A 21,302-nucleotide genomic window follows, 5' to 3' on the forward strand; every position below is an offset into this window, starting at 1 on the left:
AAAACCGGTCTCGCTGAACATAGTGGACAATGAGGACTACTGAGACCTCAAGAACAATGGCAATGGGTTTTTGATCCTACTGTACCTATTGGTTTCGTGGGAGCCTAGGCAGTTTCGTGGAGGCTCACCTTAGTAGACCTGGATGAGGTGGGTGGCCCTTGGACTTCCCACAGGGCAGGGAACCCTGACTGCTCTTTGGGCTGACGATTGGGGGAGGGGGAGGGAAAGGGGAGGCGGCGGTGGGGAAGAGACAGAAATCTTTAATAAATAAATAAATAAATAAATAAAAATTAAAAAAAAAGAAAAAGAAAATGTGGATTTCAGCTTCTTTCTGGTAGTTCTTTAAAATATCTGTATTCTTTGTTTTGTATAGAAACTTAAAAATATTTAATGTGGTTAAATCTATTAATTTAAAATTTTAAAATATGGCTAGAATCCAGTTACTAATAGTTTTTTATATTTATTATGTGTGTATGTATATATGTGTGAGTGTGTATGCATGTATACATGTATGTGAGCAAGTACATGCCCCAGCATCCACATGGAGGTGAGAGGACAACTTAGCAGGAGTTAGTTCTCTCTTTCCATCCACCATGTGGGTCCTGGAGATTGAACTCAGGTCATCAAATTTGGCAGCAAAGTACCTTTCTTTACCTGCTGAGCTGCCTTATCAGCCCTGCTGGAGACAGGATTTCATGTAACCAGGCTGGCTTTGAATTCTGAGAATACCTGAGAATTTCTTTGAATTTCTCACCCACTTGCCTCCACCTCCTGAGTGCTGGAATTGCAGGTGTGTGTCATCATAATCAGTGTTTTGTTTTGTTTGTTTTTCTCAGACAGGGTCTCTCTGTGTAACAGTCCTGGCTGACAAGAGAAATTAATGTAAAGAATGCAACTGGTTGGATTTGTATCTGTGTGCATGTGTGCATGCGTGGTGTGTGCACACACGGGTGAAGGACAGAGGTGCTGGTATAAGTCCTCCTCAGTTGATCTCTATTTTTTTTTTGAGACAAAGTCTCTCACAGCCCTGGAGCTCACTGGTGAGTCTGGCAAGCAAATCCCAGGATCTTCCTAGCTCTACCTTCCCAGTGCTGGAATTATAAATGTGCACAACTTTTACGCGGTTGCTGGGAATTGAACTCGGGTCCTCATGCTTGTGTTTCAAATATTTTACTCACTGAGTATTCTCCTCTGCCTCATTTTGTATTGTTTTTGGAGACTGGTTCTGGAGTTGTGGCATCTTCTTGCTTCAGCCTTCTGAGTGCTGTATGCTGCCACACCTAGTGATATTTTCTAAATAAAATTAGGGTGGGCATGGCGGCACATGGCTTTAATCTTACCGGGCAGGTGTCTGTGAGTTTGAGGCCAATCTGGTCTAAGTAGCAGCAAGTTCTAGGGCTTCAAGAACAAACAGTAGATTTCATGACTAGGTTTGAAGGTGGATTACTAATTTGTTTCTGTCACAGACAGAGGTTCATGTAGAAGAGCCATGCTTCCATGTTGTCTGATACTGACAAGGCTTTGCCACACTGTGGCACACCACTGATTTTATTTTTTTTTTCCGGTATTTACTTTGGACCCAGACCAGCCATCTAGCTATGACGGCATTCTTCAAAAGCGTCCTACGTTTTGTGCCAGATGACTTTCAATGGTTGGTTATTTGGAAATGCTCCTTTTGAGGCTGCATCCTTGCTTCTCAACCCAAAGAAGAGTAAGGGAAATGCGAGCATTTTCTATTTATTAATAACCCACTTTTTCCCATTTTCTAAAAGCATGTCAATCATGACACCAAGACTTATCCTTATTTTATTATTTTTATTTTATTGGTATTATTAATATTTTGTTTAAATTTAATTCTTTATTTTGTCTTCTGAGATAGAGTTTGTGTGTGTGTGTGTGTGTGGCCCTGTCTGTCCTGGAGCTCTCTATGTATACCAGGCTGATCTGGAACTCAAAAAAATCTGTCTCAAATATGAATAGAGAGTCTGGAAATGTTTTTATATCGGTTTCTGAGTAAATATGATTCTCATTGTCTTGGGGTATCCAGATACAACAAGGGGTGTTGTTGAGACATGTATGTCAGTGTGTGAGTATGTGCATGTGTAACACGTGTGGAGGCCAGAAGAAGGTGACAGGAGCTGTCACGCTCTGCCTGTCCTTTAGAGGCAAAATCTGTCCTAAATCTGGGGTTCGTGTTTTCCTGGCTGGGCTGGCAGCTACAAGCTTCAGAGATCCTCCTATCTGAGCTTTCTGTGGAGCCGAGATTATATGTATGGGCCAGAAACCAGGATTGATATGTACACAGGGAACCTGACTTGGGTCCTGTGGAAGAGCTGCAAGTGCTCTTATCTGTCAAGGTGTCTGTCTATCTCCCCTTCCAACCTTTAAACTTGTCTATTCTAGTAAATGTGTTTGATAATTTAATCATAGCTTTAATTTTCATTTCTGTGATGGATGTTGAATATCTTCTTATTGTATTAGTATTATTACTTTGGTCTTTTTGTGACAAGGTTTCTCTGTTATGTAGCAATGGTTGCCTTGAACTCACTGAAGTGATTTTTATTTTACATAAGCAGAAAAATTTTCAAATTTAGGGAAATTGACACTACCAGGTATCGTGTTAAGCACTTAACAGAGTGACCCTAGGAGGGAGGTGCTAGGTTTGATTATCTGTTCATTTCCAGGTAAGCAATTGAGGGTCTCAGGTAAGTTGCTTGCTCCAGGCCACCTGGCTAGTGAGTGGCAGGGTAGTGAGCTCTAATGTGGGGCCTGTGACTCAGTCTGTGTTTTGCATCACCAAGTTATGCTCTTTACTGAGGACAGATTTCAGCTTGAGCAATATTGGTTTTGCCTTTATTGCTACTTCTGTGTATAGTATTTGTCTAGGGATGGGCTGGGAGCCTTGGTGGACGATTCGCTAATTGGGATCTGTGATTTGTCTATTTTCTTTCCTGTGGTTCTGGGGTTTATTCTAGGACTTTATTAATGGTATGGCAAACACCTACCACTGAGGTTAAATCCAGCCCTCTTATTACCTAAAACTTTTATTTAAATTCATGCACAGACACAGAAAAAAAATAAATCTAGAAAACAAGTAAGGACTGGAGAGATGGCTCTTGAGTTGTAAGCCAGACTCTGTCTCAGAAACCCAAAAACTGGGGCTGAGAAATGTATAGGTGGTTAAGAGCATTTTTCTGCTCTTACTGAAGACCTGAGTCTTTAAGTTACACCCGTTCTTTTCTCATGTTTAGGATTTTTGTCCCTGAGTCATGGAAGACAGAAGAGCCGAAAAGTCATGTGAAGAAGCATGTGAGTCACTGAAGAGGCAGGACTATGACATGGCCCTCCAGCACTGCACAGAGGCCCTGCTTTCTCTTGGCCAGTACTCCATGGCAGACTTCGCAGGGCCATGTCCCTTGGAGATAGAGCGCATCAAAATCGAGAGTCTTCTTTACAGAATTGCCTCATTCTTGCAACTGGTGAGTGCTGTTGGTATACTATGGAGAGCTGTTATGTACCAGTGCAGACCACATGTTGGCTACTACTGTACACACAGCTGATTTGGGGCTGAACAGATAAAAGAGTACCTGGTGACTGCTGGATATTCCCAATGGCAAACAACTGTTTTTAAAATTGTGTTATGGCGCTCACTCATTTAACACATGTTTATTGAGTACATGCTATCTGATAGAGAGAGCCCTTCATCCTCTTAGTGTCTAGTAGAGGCCTAGATAGAACATCGGCCATTGTAGACAGCTCCACACTAGGGACAGCGTGCTGAAAGGAGCAGTGCTCGGGAGCCAGGGAGCAGCAGTGCTCGGGAGCCAGGGAGCAGCAGTGCAGGAGGTGGGGTTACCCAGGCCGGTCGAGGTGATGGGTGAGCCATGTGGAAATCTGGAGGAAAGGGACCCTGAGGCAGAATCCCAGCTGAATTGAGTATTAGTTGGCAAGTGTGACTGGGGTAGGATGCATGAAGGTGAGGAGGAAAAGGCTAGGGCCAGTGGAGTCTTGTGGGGCTTTCTGAGCCTCTCAAAGTGAGCTGGGGAGCTGCAGCTGCAGTTGGAGCGGAGCAGTGATGGGATTTGGTTCAGCAGGAACTAGGCTGTGTTCAGAAGAGATTAGTAGAGTGGCAGGGGTGGTGGCACACCTTCAGTCTCAGCCCTAGGCAGAAGCAGGAGACCGCCTGCTCTACAGAGGGAGTTCCAGGACAGCTAGGCTGTGTAGAGAGACCGTGTCTCAAAAAAAGAAAAGACAATAGACTCAATGTTAGTTTGTATAGACAACGATGCAGCCTGTGCTGTGTAGAAGCCCAAAGCAGGAGCAGCTACCCTGGCACTCTGAGTGCAGGGAATTTGGGAGCTCTTTCATGTCATTTACCCTGACTTTTTTTGACTGAGCCCTTAGAAAAATGGGGTTTCCTTCAGCTGGGATGACAAGGTCGTATGTAGGGAGCAGGTTTATGAGCTTAGTTTTGGGCCTTGTGAGTTTGAGGTGTCATCTGGCTGGAGATGAAGAGAGAGTACAAGAGTGGACTGTGCAAGAGAGGGGTTAAAGAGATTATGGGGTACCGTGTTAGATCACATCCAGGGTTTGGTGCAGGTCACCAGGGAAGGGACTAAGGACCTGGGATGATGGGTGTCAAGAGGGTGTGGAGAAGGAACACGCAGAGCATCTGAGGAATAGCTGGGAGTAGAAGGGAAAGGTGAGAGTCATAGTCTGTGCATTTCTAGGTAGAGAAAATGTGATATCAGTGTGTCTAATAAATGGCACAAGTCAGTGAACTGTGGCTTGTCTGGATGTAGTGGAGATCACTGGTGGCCGTTATGTGAGTAGGTTCCTTACATCAGTGGATGGCTGCCTGACTTAAAAAGAACCTGGGAGAATTGGGGAGAAATTCTTCCTATGTTTTTATTCCTTTGGACAGCCCCACTGTGTAGCCTGGGCTGGCCCGAGCTTCCCTGTGTGGAGCAGGCTGGCCTCCAACTTGTGATCCTCCTGCTTCTTCTGCCTCTTGGATGAGGGTTTACAAGTGTGCAGAGAAGTTCTACCACAAGGAGGCACCAAAGATGAAAAGGAGTCAGTGGAAGAAGCAAAATCATAAGCGGGGGGCTCCCCCAAAGACAGGGTTTGTCTGTGTAGCCTTACACACCTTGGGACTTGCTCTGTAGACCCCACTGGCCTCTGCCTTGTGAGTGCTGGGACTAAAGGTGTGCACCACCATCCCTGACTCAGTCAGAATGTTTTTTAAGTTGGGAAAAATAACAGCATGTTTGTTTAGGAAAGAATCAGTGGAAAGGAAACTGTCAAAAGGTGTGGGAGCATAGAAGCTTGGGGGGTGGTGTCTTCAAGGTCAGCTTTAGAATGGGATAGTGTCTCTGGGAACAGGTGTGAGAAGGGTGCTGGGAAGGAGGATGACATGGCTGTGGCAATGGGAACTCTAGTCAGGCCTTTGGCGGAGGAGGAGGTGGTGCAGGAGGAGGTTGTGGTTGGCTAAGGTGCTGAAGTGAGCCGGCTGTCAGAGTGGTTGGAGGGGAGTACAGTGGGTGCTTGGTTCTTGTGTGGAGGAGGTAACCCCGGGAGATCTTGGGAGTGCGCTCTCCCTGTACGTGGTAGACTGATAGTATTCGTGACTCCTCAAAGACAGCTGAGCTCTGTGCTGACGGTTTTAATCATAGCCTTTCAAGTATGCCATTTTACCTTGTATCTTTCCTTTTCTTTTTGTAGAAAAACTACGGGCAAGCTGATGAAGATTGTAGGCATGGTATGTGTAAAAGACGGGCCCTTTTCTGATCTGATGATTTTTAAAATTATTTAATTGAAATTTTTAAAAATTTTGCCAATTTCAAAAGCAATTATAATGTTAACAATCCTATCTTACTGTGGTGCCTAGTGACAGATTGGGTTGATGTCTTTCCTGCTGTGACAGGCATACCAGGTGAGCATGTGGGCGTGAGTGTTGGCATTCTTGTCCGCATGTGCCCCTTCACCCTCCCTCCCTCAAGGAGCATTGACAGTGAGCCTTTTAAAAGTCTGGATAAATAGGTATAGTCTAAAAATGCCACGCTTAAGAAGTGCAGCACATGCTGATTAAACTGCCAAGCTTTGAATGTTGAAAATATCTGTCTTTTTTTTAAACAAGTCAGAGTGTTCTTAGGAGTTGGCTGGAGTGCTCTGAAATGCTCTTTCCTGTTTTCTTGTGGCCGGAAGTTGAGACCAGTAAGATCCACATTCTCTGAGTGTTCATGTTGTAGAAATCCCTTTCTTGGCCCTTGATGCATCTCAGTAGAAAGAGCCTGTGGTGGAGGGTCAGGGTGCCTTCCCACGCCCTCTTGCTGGGCTATTTTGCACAGCTCAGTGGCCTGGATAATATAAATTATGTTTCATTTTTCCATAACTGGGGCTTGAGGTTGAGTTGTTTGACATGTTAATTTTTATTTTTTGCTTCCTCACTCCTTTGTGTCAAAATGTTAAAAAAGAATTAAGTATTTTTATTTTACATGTTACCAAACCATGCTACATACTCTTGTTGTACATGGACCACACTTTAGACATTACTCATTAATGACCAGTGACCTTTCTGTGAACCTGCAGTGGAACTGTAGTGGCGTAGGATTTAAATTAGAATTAGAGATATCCTTGTCATCTTTAAACAGTTCAAAAGACAGAATACAGATATAATGGTAGATAATGCAGAGGAATGTGACGGGCTCCTTTTTCTCTCCTGGAGAAGTGGTGGCCTGTTGAACTTACCTTTTACTACACTGAGAAACACAGATGCTTATCATACATAAATTGTTTATTTTTTTCCTTTAACAAATAATTTTAAAGGGGGCCTTGTGAAATGGCTTAGTGGGTAAGAGAACACTTGTTGGTTTTTGCAGAAGATCCAGGTTTGACTCCCAGCACCCACACAGTGGCTCACTAACTTCTTTAGCTCTTGTCCTAGGGGATCCAACACTTTTCTGACCTCTGTGGCCACCAGGCACAAAATATGGTGCACATATGTACATGTAGGCAAAATACTCAATATACATAAAATAAAATTATAAAATCCTAAAAGCAAACAAGAAAGAATTTGAACATACTTGTCATAAAGTTGCTTTTCTGCCACCATAGCATGACAGGTGTCCCTTGTGTGGATGACACAGTCAAGTTATTTCCCGAACTGATGAGGCTCCAGCAGGTTCTGGTTCATTCTTTGACAGTATAATCCACCTGATAATAGACATTCTTGCTAATTGTTGCCTTTCTTTCATGCCGTGAGAGTTGGCTTCCTGGGTTAAGGATTATGGGAACTTGTGATTTTGTTTTTCAGTTTTAATTTATTTTTATGTGCATTGACATTTTATCTGTGTAAAGGTATCTGGTCTCCTGGAACTGGAGTTACAGATAGTTGTGAACTGCCATGTAGGTGCAAGAAACTGAAAGCAGATCTTCTGGAAGAGCAGCCATTGCTCTTAACCACTGAGCCTTCTCCTCAACCCTGAACTTGCGATTTATTTATTTATTTATTTATTTATTTATTTATTTATTTGATTTCTCGAGACAGGGTTTCTCTGTAGCTTTTTGGTTCCTGTCCCGGAACTAGCTCTTATAGCCCAGGCTGGCCTCGAACTCACAGAGATCCGCCTGCCTCTGCCTCCCAAGTGCTGGGATTAAAGGCGTGCGCCACCACCGCCCAGCTGAACTTGTGATTTTTATAGACACCGTCTGGTTATAGTTTGAAATGTACTTACCCTCTGCAATGTGTGCAAATGTTTCCTATATTTTCACCATGCCAAAACCCAGCAGTTTTAAAACTTTCCCCACCCATCTCATGTGTAAGAAATAGTTCCATATATTTAGTTTTGTTTTTCCTGAGTTCTTGGGAAGTTAAAATACAGTCTTCCCATTTGAGAAATGTACAAAGACCCCAGAAGATTACATGACTTGTGGGAAGTCATGGAAAAGTAAACGTTGGGGAGGGGAAATTTTCATTTTTCTGTTAAAAAGAGATGAATTCAATAGCCAGGCGTAGTGGTGCACACCTTTAGTCCCAGCATTCAGGAGGCAGAGATAGGCCTCTGAGTTTCAGGCTAGCCAGAGCTACATAGTGAGACCTTTTCTCCAAACAAACAGGCAAACAAAGCCCAGATTAAAAACTTGTGTTAATTAATAAACGTTTAGCTGTTGGGAAGATGAAGTTGGCATGACACATGATGTGTGTGTGCTTTGGTGTCAGTAGCCAAATAGAGTGCAGGTTGAGATTCATTCTGACCTTTGATCCTCTGATTTCATTTCTGGGACTCTGTCCCAAGTAAATATTACAACAAAGGAGAAAATTGTCCACACTGTTGTGGACTGTGATGCTGTGTGTAAAGTGAGAAGAGGTTGGCTTTCAGGGAGGTAGGGCTTCATTAATTATAGTCTCTGAGCTGGGCGGTGGTGGTGCACGCCTTTAATCCCAGCACTCGGGAGGCAGAGGCAGGTGGATCTCTGTGAGTTCGAGGCCAGCCTGGTCTACAAGAGCTAGTTCCAGGACAGGAACCAAAAGCTATGGAGAAACCCTGTCTCGAAATAAAAAAAAAAAAAAAGACTACAACTATCTANTCTCTGTGTTCTCTACTCTTTTTAGGTGACATGAAACAGCTTGGAAGTGGCCCTTTTGTTTTTTTCCTCTGAGACAGGGTTTCTCAGTGTAGCCCTGGCTGTCCTGGAGTTATCTTTGCAGACCAGGCTAGCCTTGACCTCAGAGATCTGCCTGCCTTTGCCTCCTGAGAGCTAGAATTAAAGGTGTGCTGTAGATGAGGCGAGCAGGCCTGCTTTTCGTCCTGCCCGGCTCCCACATGGTTAGCTTTACACCCAAAATAACAACACACAAATTATATTCTTTTAAACACTGCTTGGCTCATTAGCTCTAGCCTCTTACTGGCCAACTCTCACATCTTGATTTACCCATTTCTATTAATCTGTGTAGCACCACGAGGTGGTGGCTTATCGGGAAAGATTCAGCATGTCTGACCTGGCGGCTGGCTCCATTGCTTCTGCCTCACTTCCCTTCTTCCCAGTATTCTGTTCTGTTTACTCTGCCTACCTAATTTTCTGTCCTATCAAAAGGCCAAGGCAGTTTCTTTATTAACCAATGAAAGTAACACATAGACAGATGACCCTCCTCCATCAGCGTGCACATTGGAAGCGGTCTTTTTGTGTGAGCATGTGCATGGAGACAAGAGGTTGACGTTTGATGTCTTCTCTGTTTTTCTCCAACTGTTCTTCTTTTGGGGACATGGTATTTTTATTAAATCTGGAACTCATTGATTGGCAAGGCTGGTGGCCAACAGGTCCCCCAAATCTACTGCCTGTACTTCCCTGTCTCCCTAGCATTGGGGTTACAGATGTGCATTGCTGTGTCCAGCTTTTACATGTGTGTTGGGGATCTAAACTCAGGTCCTCATGCTTGTGTAGCAAACACCTTACCCACTGAGCCATCTTCCTAGCCCCTATTTATAAAATTTGTATAAAAACGCCTTTACAAAGTTGATAATTTTATAGATATTAGAAAATATTGGCTAAGATTACTCGAGTACTGTGGAATTCCGTTCTTTTTTTTTTTCCCCTGAGATAAGGTTTTTTTTGTAGTTTTAGAGCCTGTCCTGGAACTAGCTCTTGTAGACCAGGCTGGCCTTGAACTCACAAAGATCCGCTTGCCTCTGCCTCCTGAGTGCTGACTGTGGAATTCTGACTATATATGTCCGATTCTCAGTAATGTTGTTGTGTAAGATAAGTAAGTATGGCTAGATAGTCAGGTAACTAACATGCAGGAGGAATTTCTTGCTGGGGTCCTGTTAACCTGTTATCCTGCATAGTTATACCGAGATGCTCTGAGGCTAGGCCTAGAGAGCTCCATCGGAAGTGCCTTTTATCAATGCCTTTCTGTTTGCCTTTTACATAGTGTAATGCTCATTCTTCTATTGGTAGACCAGTTTGCATTTTGATTTTGGTAATTTGTGTGTATATATGTGTGTCATTTTTAAAATGAACAATTAGCCAAAGTACTTTGAATTTGATACCTTACATTGTATTGATTACCATTGCCAACAGTTACTGCAGCCAACATGTGACAGTGACCTTCAAATTTAATTCCTACTTTCTTGAAACATCACAGAATATCACTGAATCTAAATCTAAAAGCATCTATTTATCTACCCATCTATATCGATCTGTCTGCCTATCTATCTATCTATCTATCTATCTATCTATCTATCTATCTATCTATCTATCTTTGTGACATCCTCTGTCTGGCCTAGAATTTTCTATGTAGACCAGACTGGCCTGGAGCTCACAGAGATACAAGTGCTGGAATTAAGTGTGAGCCACCACCATGTCTAGCCCTTCTTAAATAATTCAAGTGTGAGTGTGATACACACACACACACACACACACACACACACACACACACACATCTAGGAAGTTTGCAGCCATCAACAGTTCTTGTGCAATTTCAGGAGCAATTGGGAATATGGTAATTTCTGAAGTTGTTAGTGTAGTGGATCATGTAGGTAAAATACATGCATACTTTCCATAGCATATTTGGAAGGATCTCTCTAAAATTGGCCTCATTTTATTCTCTGCAAACTGACCTGGCCCACTTAGCATAGCCTTTATTGCTGATGTTTGCACATGTTCTCTTTTTAGAATTGATTCATGACCATCCGAAGATATTAATTTGACATAAAAGGCATCAGGACCTTTACAATTACCATGGATTTTCTCCTCTCTGTCTGTAGGTTCTTATAAAATTGTAATTTGATCCCACAGGAACTTCAGAATGGTTTCCTGGTGGGATGGATACACAGTCTTTAGTAACTTGCATTTGGAGGAAGTACATAGTGTTCTCTTCTGAAATAATTCTTATTATATTTATTTATTTATTTATTTCTGTCTATCATATGGGATGTGGGGATTGAACTCAAGTTATCAGGCTCAGCTGCAAGTACCTTTACCTGTTTAACCAACCATCTTACTGGCCCTGTATTTGAAATAGTTTAAAGTAGCTATAGACAGCAAGATAACTATGTCTGTATCTCTAAAACACAGAGGCCATCACTGTATAACCACAATATTTGTTTAATCTGACAAAATTGACAGTGTTTTTTTTTTTTAATATTATCTGAGACCCAGTCCATAATATGATTTACTTGGTTGCTCCTAATATAATTTTGTAGCTGGTTTATTTAACTGGAATTCAACAAAGAATTATAAAGTCTTGAAGGTGGAATTTTACTTTAGAAAATAGCTTCTGATATCTTATAAAGATGGGTAGATACTATGTCTCAGTTAAAAAATAGGGAGTTTAGGAAAGTACAAAGACTAGAGTTCATGGCTTTTAGATCCAAACTCAGGGTACTGCTGGACTACGGTCGTGAAGCCAGCAACCACTGGTTAAGTGATGTGGTTAGATCAGTTATTTGAATATAAACAGGATAGGAGCACTTTTCATGAAATGATTCTAGTGCTTTGAAATTTTTATTATTTGGGAAACTTTGAATGTTTATTAAATTCATGTGTGTGTGTGTGTTTGTGCGTGCTACTGTGTGTGGTAGGGGCTGTCAGAGGACAACTTATTAGGGTTGATTCTCCTACTGTGTGAGTTTAGGGATGGAGTTCAGGTCTCCAGACTTGGCATCAAGTACTTACTCACTGAGCCATCTTACTGGCCCCTTAGGACTTTCTGTACTAACAAATTGAATGAACTAATGATATTTTAGATGAAGCCTGATTATTAGAAACATCGTCAGGCTGTACAGTTCTGAAGCCATAGCCAAGAGTTTTGTCAAGCTAAGCAATCACCATTGCAAGTGCATGTCTGTGATGCTTGGCCTGTGAGGCAAGTGATGCTGTAACCAGCAACCCCGTTAAGTGGCTGGCCTGTGACCCAAGAAATTGACAGGTGATGAGATGAGCTTTGCATGGTTTTTCTGGGAGAGCTGTTGACATCTTTGATGACCTTTATTCTCAAGAATGTTGATTAAATATAGATACACAGTCCTGGACTTAAAATTACCCCATTATGGTGTTTTGACTTTATGATGGTATAAAAGTAAATATCTGGTAGAAGCTGTGCTTTGATTTTTGATCTTTTCCAGGGCTACTGCTGTGTGGTCTGATACTCTTATCATGCAGGGTAGCAACAGTTACACCTCCCAGTTTGCCCAGAATTATGAGGCCAAACAAGCAGTACTCTGCAGCAAGTGTATTAGTTGGTAGCGCTGCTAGCTGGCATATTTGGAAAGATTGGTACTTTAGTTTTTGGTTGTGGTGGTGCAGTTCGTCAAACCCAGGGCCTTGTGTTAGGCAAACATTCTGTAGCTGAGTTCTTTTTCTCATCCCTTTAAGGCACTTAAAGTAGTCATTTTATTCTTAATTGTATGTGTGTGTTTATGTACGCATGCGTGCATGTGCGTCTGGTGTAGAAGGAGCTGCGGGCAGTTTCCCACTGCCCAGCTCCCGCACAGCTAGCTTTACTCAAAATAATTACACGGAAACTGTATTCTTTTAAACACTGCTTGGCCCATTAGCTCTAGCCTCTTACTGGCTAATTCTCACATCTTGATTAACCCATTTCTAATAATCTGTGTAGCACCATGAGGTGGTGGCTTACCGGGAAGATTCTAACCATTTGTCTCGGGTCGAAGAATCATGGCAACTGCCTCACTGCCCTTCTTCCCAGCATTCTGTTCGGTCTACTCCACCTATCTAAATTCTATCCTATTAGGCCAATCTTTATTAATTAACCAATGAAACAACAGATAGAAGACCCACCTACATCAGTCTGGTGAGTGCAGGCGCCTGTTGAGCCTGAAAGAAGGTGTCAGACCCCTGGAGCTACAGCTGCATGCAGGTGCTTTGCACTGAGCCATCTCTCTAGCCTTTAAATGTACTTTAAAAAAAAAAAAAGTGTTTCTATGTTCTGTGAGTCCGGTTTTATTCTAGGCTTTTTCAGACCCAGGCCAGCTGGTCTTGGTGAGTTCCCGATAGAACATCCCCCTTGTCTCAGTATGTGGGTGCACCCCTCGCGGTCCTGAGTTCCTTGCTCGTCCTCTCTCTCCTTCTGCTCCTGATTCGGACCTTGAGATTTCTGTCCGGTGCTCCAATGTGGGTCTCTGTCTCTGTCTCCTTTCATCGCCTGATGAAGGTTAATATTCAGGAGGATGCCTATATGTTTTTCTTTGGGTTCTCCTTATTTAGCTTCTCTAGGATCACTAATTATAGGCTCAATGTCCTTTGTTTATGGCTAGAAACCAAATATGAGTGAGAACTCAAGAACAATGGCAATGGGTTTTTGATCCTACTGCACGTACTGGCTTTGTGGGAGCCTAGGTAGTTTGGATGCTCACCTTACTAGACCTGGTTGGAGCTGGGTGGTCCTTGGACTTCCCACAGGGCAGGGAACCCTGATAGCTCTTTGGGCTGACGAAGGAGGGGGACATGATTGGGGGAGGGGGAGGGAAATGGGAGGCGGTGGTGGGGAAGAGACAGAAATCTTTAATAAATAAATAAACAAATGGAAAAAAAGTGTTTCTAGCATATATTAATTACACATAGTGATGGGTTTCATTATGATATCTTCACACACATCATTCTCTCCATTTCACTGTCTCCCCCTCTCTTCAGCGGGTTCTTTTCATCTTACTGACTTAGTCTCCTCTCACATTCATGCCTTTTTTCTTCTCTTGGCTGACCTAGGTGTTTCATTGGGGACTGCAGGCATGTGCGTGAGGGACTATTCACAGTAGCAAGGGCCACTTCCCAGGTCAGAAAAAGCCAACCACGCTTTTGGTTTGCGTTATTCTCACTTCACACTGAGTTTATCAGGTTGTGACACATAGTATGTCAAGGGGAATTTGTAGTTTTTATGATAATTAAAAGGCTCTGTTGGGAAAATAGTAGGATAATAGTGTTTAATTACAGTATCTCAGGTCAAGCCCTCTGAAACACATTGTTTTATTTAATCATGTTGTCTTCTCGGTTGTATAGCTGTGGAAGCAGGCTGTGTGTGATGGATCAGCTTGTTGAAGGCCCAGAGCCAGTTGTGAGCATGACTGTAGCTTTGATGTGAGGCTTTGTGATGGGAAGCCATGCTGCTGTCTGAATCCACATCTGTTTGTGTCTATACTTCAGGATTTTACAGACTTAACAACCAGAAAAAGAACACAGAGAAAGAAAAGCATTTCTTTTATTTTAGAATTAAAAAGCCAGAGGCTCTTAATTTTTTAAAAATATTTATTTGTTATCTTCAATTATGTATGTCTTGGTCACTGTTCTATTGCTGGGAAGAGACACTGTAACCAAAGCACCTCTTATAAAAGAAATCATTTAATTGTGGGCTTGCTTACAGTTTCAGAGGTTTAGTTCATTATCCTGGTGAGAAACCCGGCAGCAGAGAGGCAGAAATGGTACTGGAGAGGTAGCTAGAGCTACATCCTGAGAGATTCTAGATTTATTGAGATAGGGTTTCTCTGTGTAACTGCCCTGGCTGTCTTGGAATTCTCTTTGTTTACTCATCTGGCATTGAACTCACAGAGATCTGCCTGTCTCTGCCTTCTGAGTGCTGGGATTAAAGCACTCAACCAAGAGCAAGTATTCCTAACCACTGAACCAAAGCTTGGTGCTTGGCTGGTTTGGCCAGCTGCTGAGCTACTTACTGGAATTTGCCTTTCTTCATCCTCAGCCACAGGGTTACCGGCTTTATGGCCATGCCTGGCTTTTAAGTGGTTGCTGGGGATTCAAGCTCAGATCCTTTTGCTTTCACAGCACCTGCTTTCACCTTCTGAGCTACTTCTCCAGCTGTCTTTTATAAAAGATATTTTCTAGACACAAAGACTTTTTTCTTCAATAGAAATTTAGGATTTAAATCTTTCTATTTTGAAACAAGTATAGGTTGAGACGAAGTTGCTAGGAGATGTCCCATGTATGCTTCATATACTTTTTCCTCATGGTTTTGACTTCTATCAATACAGTTCAATATCAAAACCAGTAAATTAGTGTGTGTAGGGTGTGCCATTTGTCATGCATTGATTCATGGAGCTACACCACAAACCACCTCAGCACAGACCTCACTTGTCCTCTTCCCATGGTCACCCTCCCCACCATTCCTGACCCCTGCCAACCATGAGTCCCTCCTCATCTCAGTCATGTGTCATCTTGCAAATGTTGTGTAAACACAATTGTGGGGTGTTTGACCCAAAATGTCTGTTTTTACTCAAGCTGGGACTGTCAGTAGTTCAGTTTTGTTCTCTAATAGGAACTGTTCTCTAATAGGAATTGAAATTTTTATGGAATTAGATTTTGGCTTTCAGTCTGATTTCTCCCAAATATCTGTTAACATTTGTACATAAAAGTCCTTTTTTTAAAAAGGAAATATTTAAAAATTTCTGGTACTTTTATTTGTGTTGCATATGCATGTACTTGTACTACAGTGTACGCGTGGAGGTCAGAAGACATTTTGTGGGATATGGTTTTCTCCTTCCACCACGTGGTGCGCCCTGAGTATCAAACTCAGGTTGTCAGCCATGGCGCCAGTTCCTTTACCCATGGAGCCATCTCGCCAGCCCTGTGTGTAGGTCTTATTATATTTAAATTAAAGAATGCTAAGAGGGCTGGAGAGATGGCTCAGCGGCTAAGAGTATTGCCTGCTCTTTCAAAGGTCCTGAGTTCAATTCCCAGCAACCACGTGGTGGCTCACAACCATCTGTAATGAGGTCTGGTGCCCTCTTCTGGCTTGCAGACATACATGCTGACAGAATATTGTATACATAATAAATAAATAAAATATTAAAAAAAAGAATGCTAAGATAGGTGAAAGTTTTATGTTTAAAATTGAGGACTGTTACGTTGTCGCTTAGGGTGCGCAGATGTGTGCGTAGAAATACGCTTTGCACTAATATGATCTCAGTGGTACTATGAGCTCATGTTTGTACTTACTCTACTCAGGGCAGTTACTAAGTAAGCAACTGTAGCTATATATGAGTTTTCAGTCTTATTTCTAGAGACAAGGTCTTGTCAGTTGTCCAGGCTGGCATTTAACTTGCAGTTTTGCCAAGGACGGCCTTGAACTTCATATTCTCCTGCTTTAGCTTCCAATGTCGATGTGATTACAGCATTCCACCATGCTCAGTTACGAGTGATATTTTAAAAGAAATCTCATGTTAGTGTTGGCTGGATACTTGTTAGTGCTAATTTCCTAGTTACTGTGTGTGTCACTGAGGGTTAAGCCCAGGGTCTGGTGCATGTTGTGTTAGTTCTCTACCTCTGGGCTCCATACTCAGACCTGGTATTTGTACATAGGAGGAGATTAAGACAGAGAATAGCTTTCCTTGTGAAATCTCAGTAAATCTTGTGCACAGTGACAAGGGAAAGAGCCTATTAGTCCCTGAAACAGAGCTTTCTCCCATAGGGCAGACAGAGGAGGCCGTGTCTGCAGGCTTTCTCAGCAAACCTGTCACTAGAACAATAAAAGTGAGCAAGTTAACCACCGAGACAGACGAGTGCCTGAGCACTTGGAAAGGCTTGCTTTTTCTAGAGTCAGAATTTCCCTTGGGGGCTTGCAACAGAGATATCAAGATGCTGACTGAGAAAAGCGGAGAGAGTTTCAGGATAGACAAATGCAGTTTAAACTCACTGTTTCTTCAGAGAAAGTGCCTTCATTGGTGACTGGACACCAACAGTGACAGCTTCTCTGTGGCCATCTAGCCACGGCTCTCTGGACTTTCGGGCTCTTTAATGAAGAGGAAGTTGAAGACACCCTGAGCAATGGATTCTTTTCCTGCCTCATGCACCTGGGCTGGTTTTGCACTTATCGTTTCAACAGTGCCTAAAATAAAACATTTATTCAAGTGTGTTCATGGCATCAGAGCCTTTTGTAGAGTTTTGGAGATCAGGATTTGGGTTTGTATTTATGTTTTATTTTGTATCAGTTTTTTTTTTTTTTACTGTGTAGAATTATTTCCTTTTTGTGTATAATGAGGCAGTTGAGGTGTACTGAAAGAATTAGTGCCAATGTTTAAGTTTCATCTTACCTTATTTATCTGAGACAGGTCTCAATATGCAGGAATTGGTTTTCCCCTTTTACAATATGGTTTCAGGACATAAAACAGTTGTTCAGGTTTGGTGACAAGTATGTTTACCTGCTGAGTCAACTTGCCAATTCTGAGAAGAGAGTCAAAAGTTGTTTTTTTCTTTTTCTTTTTTTTTTAAACATTGGTTTAGTATTTTTGGGACATATTCTTGCTTAGTAGCTTGATTGGTACTTACTGAGACTAGACCCACCTCAAAATTATGGTAATTCTCCTGCCTCAGCTTTATGCTGGGCTTAGAATTAAAAGGATTATTATCGTATGTTTGCAGGATGTATGTGTGTAGGCGTGTACTACATTGTGTGTGTAAGTCATTGGACAGCTTTGTGGAGTTGTTCCTCCACCTTTATGTGGGTCCTAGGCATCAAGCGCCAGTGATTAGGCTCACGCAGCAAGGGCCTTTCACAGCTGAGCCATCTTGCCTTCCTGAGAATTTCTTTTAATTTTTCATTCAGTCTTTGGAGTTTTGATTCTAAAAGTGATTGTATTTAGATAGCAGATTATTAATTTAACTTTTTTTTTTAAAAATATCTATCTATCTATCTATTTATTTATTTATTTATTTATTTATTATGTATACACTATTTTGTCTGTGTACATGTCTGCAGCCAGAAGAGGGCACCAGACCTCATTACGGATGGTTGTGAGCCACCATGTGGTTGCCGGGAATTGAACTCAGGACCTTTGGAAGAGCAGGCAATGCTCTTAACCACTGAGCCATCTCTCCAGCCCCATTAATTTAACTTTTTTGATATTTTTATTTTATTATTTTGTGTATTGATTGGTGTTTTAATTGTATGCATGTCTATGTGAGGGTGCCAGATCCCCTGGAACTGTTGTTACAGACAGTTGTGAGCTGCCATAAGAGTTCTGGGAAGTGAATGCGGGGTCCTCTGGAAAAATAGCCAGTGTGATTAACCACTGATCCATCTCTCCAGGTTCTAGTTTTTTGTTTGTTTTTAAAGAAGTTTTAGGACAGTGCTTTCATTATGCCAAGCTCCTTAATAAAAGACTATGGAAGTTAAGGTTTTGGTGAAAGAAATGACTTAATATTGTCCTGTTGTAAAAAAAAAAATGCTTAACTTTTGTTATACTTGAAACTTAAAATGACTTTGCTCATTGTAGATAATTCTTGAAAGGGAATCATGTCTTTGTGAATAGCCGAAGGCTCTCGCCCTAACCTGGCCATTGTCGACAAGGAGATGGCCAGTCTTTTAGTATTACTGTTTCCAGTCCAGACCTTCGAGTCTATCCCAAACGGCTGGAAAACAATCCAGAGTTAAGGCAGAAGGGAGTAGTAGGTGCTCGGGTGGCTGAAGAGGGGTGTACAGGCTCCTCCGTCCACTGCTGTGTTCAGTTCGCTGCTGCAGAGAGGCACCCTGGGCTCACAGACCTGCAGAGTTGTGGGAAGAGAATTCATCTGCATAGAATTTTAACTAGAAAAGGATTTTTCTTTACAATTGCTAAAGAGTATATTTTGAATGTCATTTTCATTTTCAAGTTCAGTTACTACAGCTGAGATAAGTTTAATAACATGCTGCCACACTCAGATTTCTTTCAGGTTTTATCAAGAGAGCGAAGATAGTAAGAGACCTGATTGGCAGCATTGCTATGTAATTTTGTTAGATGGCATGAAGTCAAGAATGATCTTTAGTATTCACTTTTTCTTGTTGCTCTGCTTCTTTATATAGACCCTGTGAGATATAAGCTAAATTGGCTTTAAGATAAACAATTGGAAAACAGCTGTAAGCTACTTGTCTAAAAAGATGAAAGAAAGGAAACATGATTTTGACAAATTCTGAAGTATTCAAACACTGGTGCAAATGTTGAATCTTGGGAAGTAAAATTCGGGAAATTTGTAGAAGCTCAAATATCCATGGTAGGTGCCCACTAGGCAGCACCTCAGCCTCATAAAATATTTTGTGATTTATCATTTTCCAAATCTGTTTGGCTGAGTGATGGTGGCACACACCTTTAATCCCAGCTCTCAGGAGGCAGAGTCAAGCGGATCTCTGTGAATTTGAGGCCAGTCTGGTCTACAAAGCAAGTTCCAGGACAGCCATAGCTATTACACAGAGAAACCCTATCTTGAAAAACAAACAAAAATATGATTTATTTTTACATTTGCATATTTTATGTGTGCATGTGCACATGTGGAGGTCAGAGGACAACCTAAAGAATTCAGTTCTGCCCTTCATGTGGGTTCTGGGAATTGAAACTCAGGGTTTCTCTTGGAAGCAAACTCCTTCCCCACTCTGCCACCTCGATGGCCTGTGCTTTAGTAATCTTTAGAAAGGATGGAGTCATCTGAAGTTGAGATGTTACTAAGCTTTCTCACTTCCTACATCAGGGACCTCCTCTCCCTCCCTCAGACATTTTCCAGCTTTTAAAATCTTTATCCATGTTTAATTTTGATTTACAGTCTCAGGCTTATTATGTCTTTAACTTCTGATATCTTTCTTCCATCCCTCTACTGCTAGGATTGCAGGGATGTGTGGAGTAGGGATTGAACCAGGGCCTTGTGCATGCTAGGTGAGCACTGTAGCAACTGAGCTACATCTTACATCAGTTCTTCAGCTTTTAACTAATTTCTTTTTTTTTTAATTAAATACATTTAAAAATCGCGCGTGTGTGTTTGCTTGCACTTGTGTGCATGTGCACCTTTGGCATATCATATGTTCACTATGGCATATGTATGGGGGTCAGAGGACAATTTGTAGGAGTTGGTTCCTTCTTGTATCCATGTGAGTCCCTGGCTTGAACTCATGCATCAGGCATGGTGCTAAGCACACCTCCTGGGCCCTTAACTAGTCTTTTGTTTGTTTTTCCTCACTGTGTAGCTCTGGCTGCCTGGAGCTTGCTTTCTGTAGACTTAACTGTCTTTGAACTCACAGAGCTCTTTCTGTCTCTGCCTCCAGAGTGGTGAAATTATAAGAATGCACCACCACACTCAGCTATAGTGTTACTTTAAAGAATAAAAGTGGAAGTCTTTCTGGACCAAAGGGATAGCTAAATAAATGGATGTATTTATTTGATAGAATATTATCTCTTCATTAATTTGATAAGTAAAAATACTAACATGGACAGTGTTGAATTTGCTAAGGGAAAAGTGCAACATTAACTGCCATGTTTATGTGGGCTGTTCCATGTAAATATGTAGATAGTAATAGCAGTTGGGTGAAAGCATGAGCAGTAAGTGAGCACTGTTTAACTGATGAGATCATGGCAAGCCTTTATGTAGGATTTTACTAGTGTTATAATGTTAATTGTGTGATGAACAATAATACAGTGAGAGGGTACAGTCAGCATAACCAAAATAAACCGTCCTGTACAGGCCCAGGTTCTACGCAGTACAGCTAGCCCTTCTTATAACGGGATACCGGTTTGGAAATGGTTTACACCCAAGTTCAGTTCCTAAGGTATTCTCTTGTAGCAGATCATGTTCATGCAAAGTAATACAGATTTTTGTGGCACTTATAATTGTATTAATCTACAAAGTCTTGTGAATAGTTTAGGTTGGATAATTGGATCTTAGTTAATCTTAACTAATTTTGATGAAGGCTCATTTTTTCCTTTGTTTAGAGAATTTCACTGTGTAGATCAGGCTGGCCTCAGAGGTCTTCCTGTTTCTGCCTCTGCTGGGATTAAAGGTGTATGCTATTATAGCTGCCCAATAAAGAACTAATTTTAATGCTTTTTTTAAAAAAATGACTTACATGTTTTACTGTTTATACAGATGAGTCTTTTGCCTTCATGTATCTCTGCATCATGTACATACATACCTAATGCTTGAGAAGGTCAGAAGAAGGTATTAGATTCCCCTGGAGCTGGAGTTACAGATAGCCATCTTGTGGGTGCTGGGAAGTGAACCCAGGTCTTATGCAAGAGCAATAGGTGCTCTTAATTGCTGAGCCATCTCTCCAGCCCCTAAAGGCTATTTCCCTCCCTCCCTCCCTCCGTCCCTCCCTCCGTCCCTCCGTCCCTCCCTTCCTCCCTCCCTCCTTCCCTTCTTTTATTTTTTTAAGACATGGCTGTCCCTGAACTCTGTTACCAGGCTGGCCTTGAACTCACAGAGATTCACTGCCTCTGTCTCCCAAGTGCTGGGATTAAAGGTGTGCACCACTGCCTGGCTTTAAAAGACTAATTTTTTTTTAAAAAAAATTTATTTATTTATTATGTATACAATAT

General features: G+C 41.8%; 1 protein-coding gene across 1 annotated transcript in view; it reads left to right on the plus strand.

The window, feature by feature from the left end:
* Window positions 1-21,302, plus strand: part of Helz (helicase with zinc finger) — a 142,115-nt gene that overhangs the window by 19,373 nt on the left and 101,440 nt on the right. The window contains exons 3-4 of the mRNA XM_050164283.1: window positions 3,252-3,479; window positions 5,725-5,778. Of these exons, the coding sequence (XP_050020240.1) occupies window positions 3,270-3,479; window positions 5,725-5,778 (264 nt within the window). The 5' untranslated portion in view covers window positions 3,252-3,269. The remainder of the gene's footprint in view (window positions 1-3,251; window positions 3,480-5,724; window positions 5,779-21,302) is intronic.

Source organism: Alexandromys fortis, unplaced genomic scaffold, assembly GCF_014885135.2.
Source record: "Alexandromys fortis isolate MF-2015 unplaced genomic scaffold, M_Fortis_MF-2015_v1.1 scaffold_156, whole genome shotgun sequence".
NCBI lineage: Eukaryota > Metazoa > Chordata > Mammalia > Rodentia > Cricetidae > Alexandromys > Alexandromys fortis.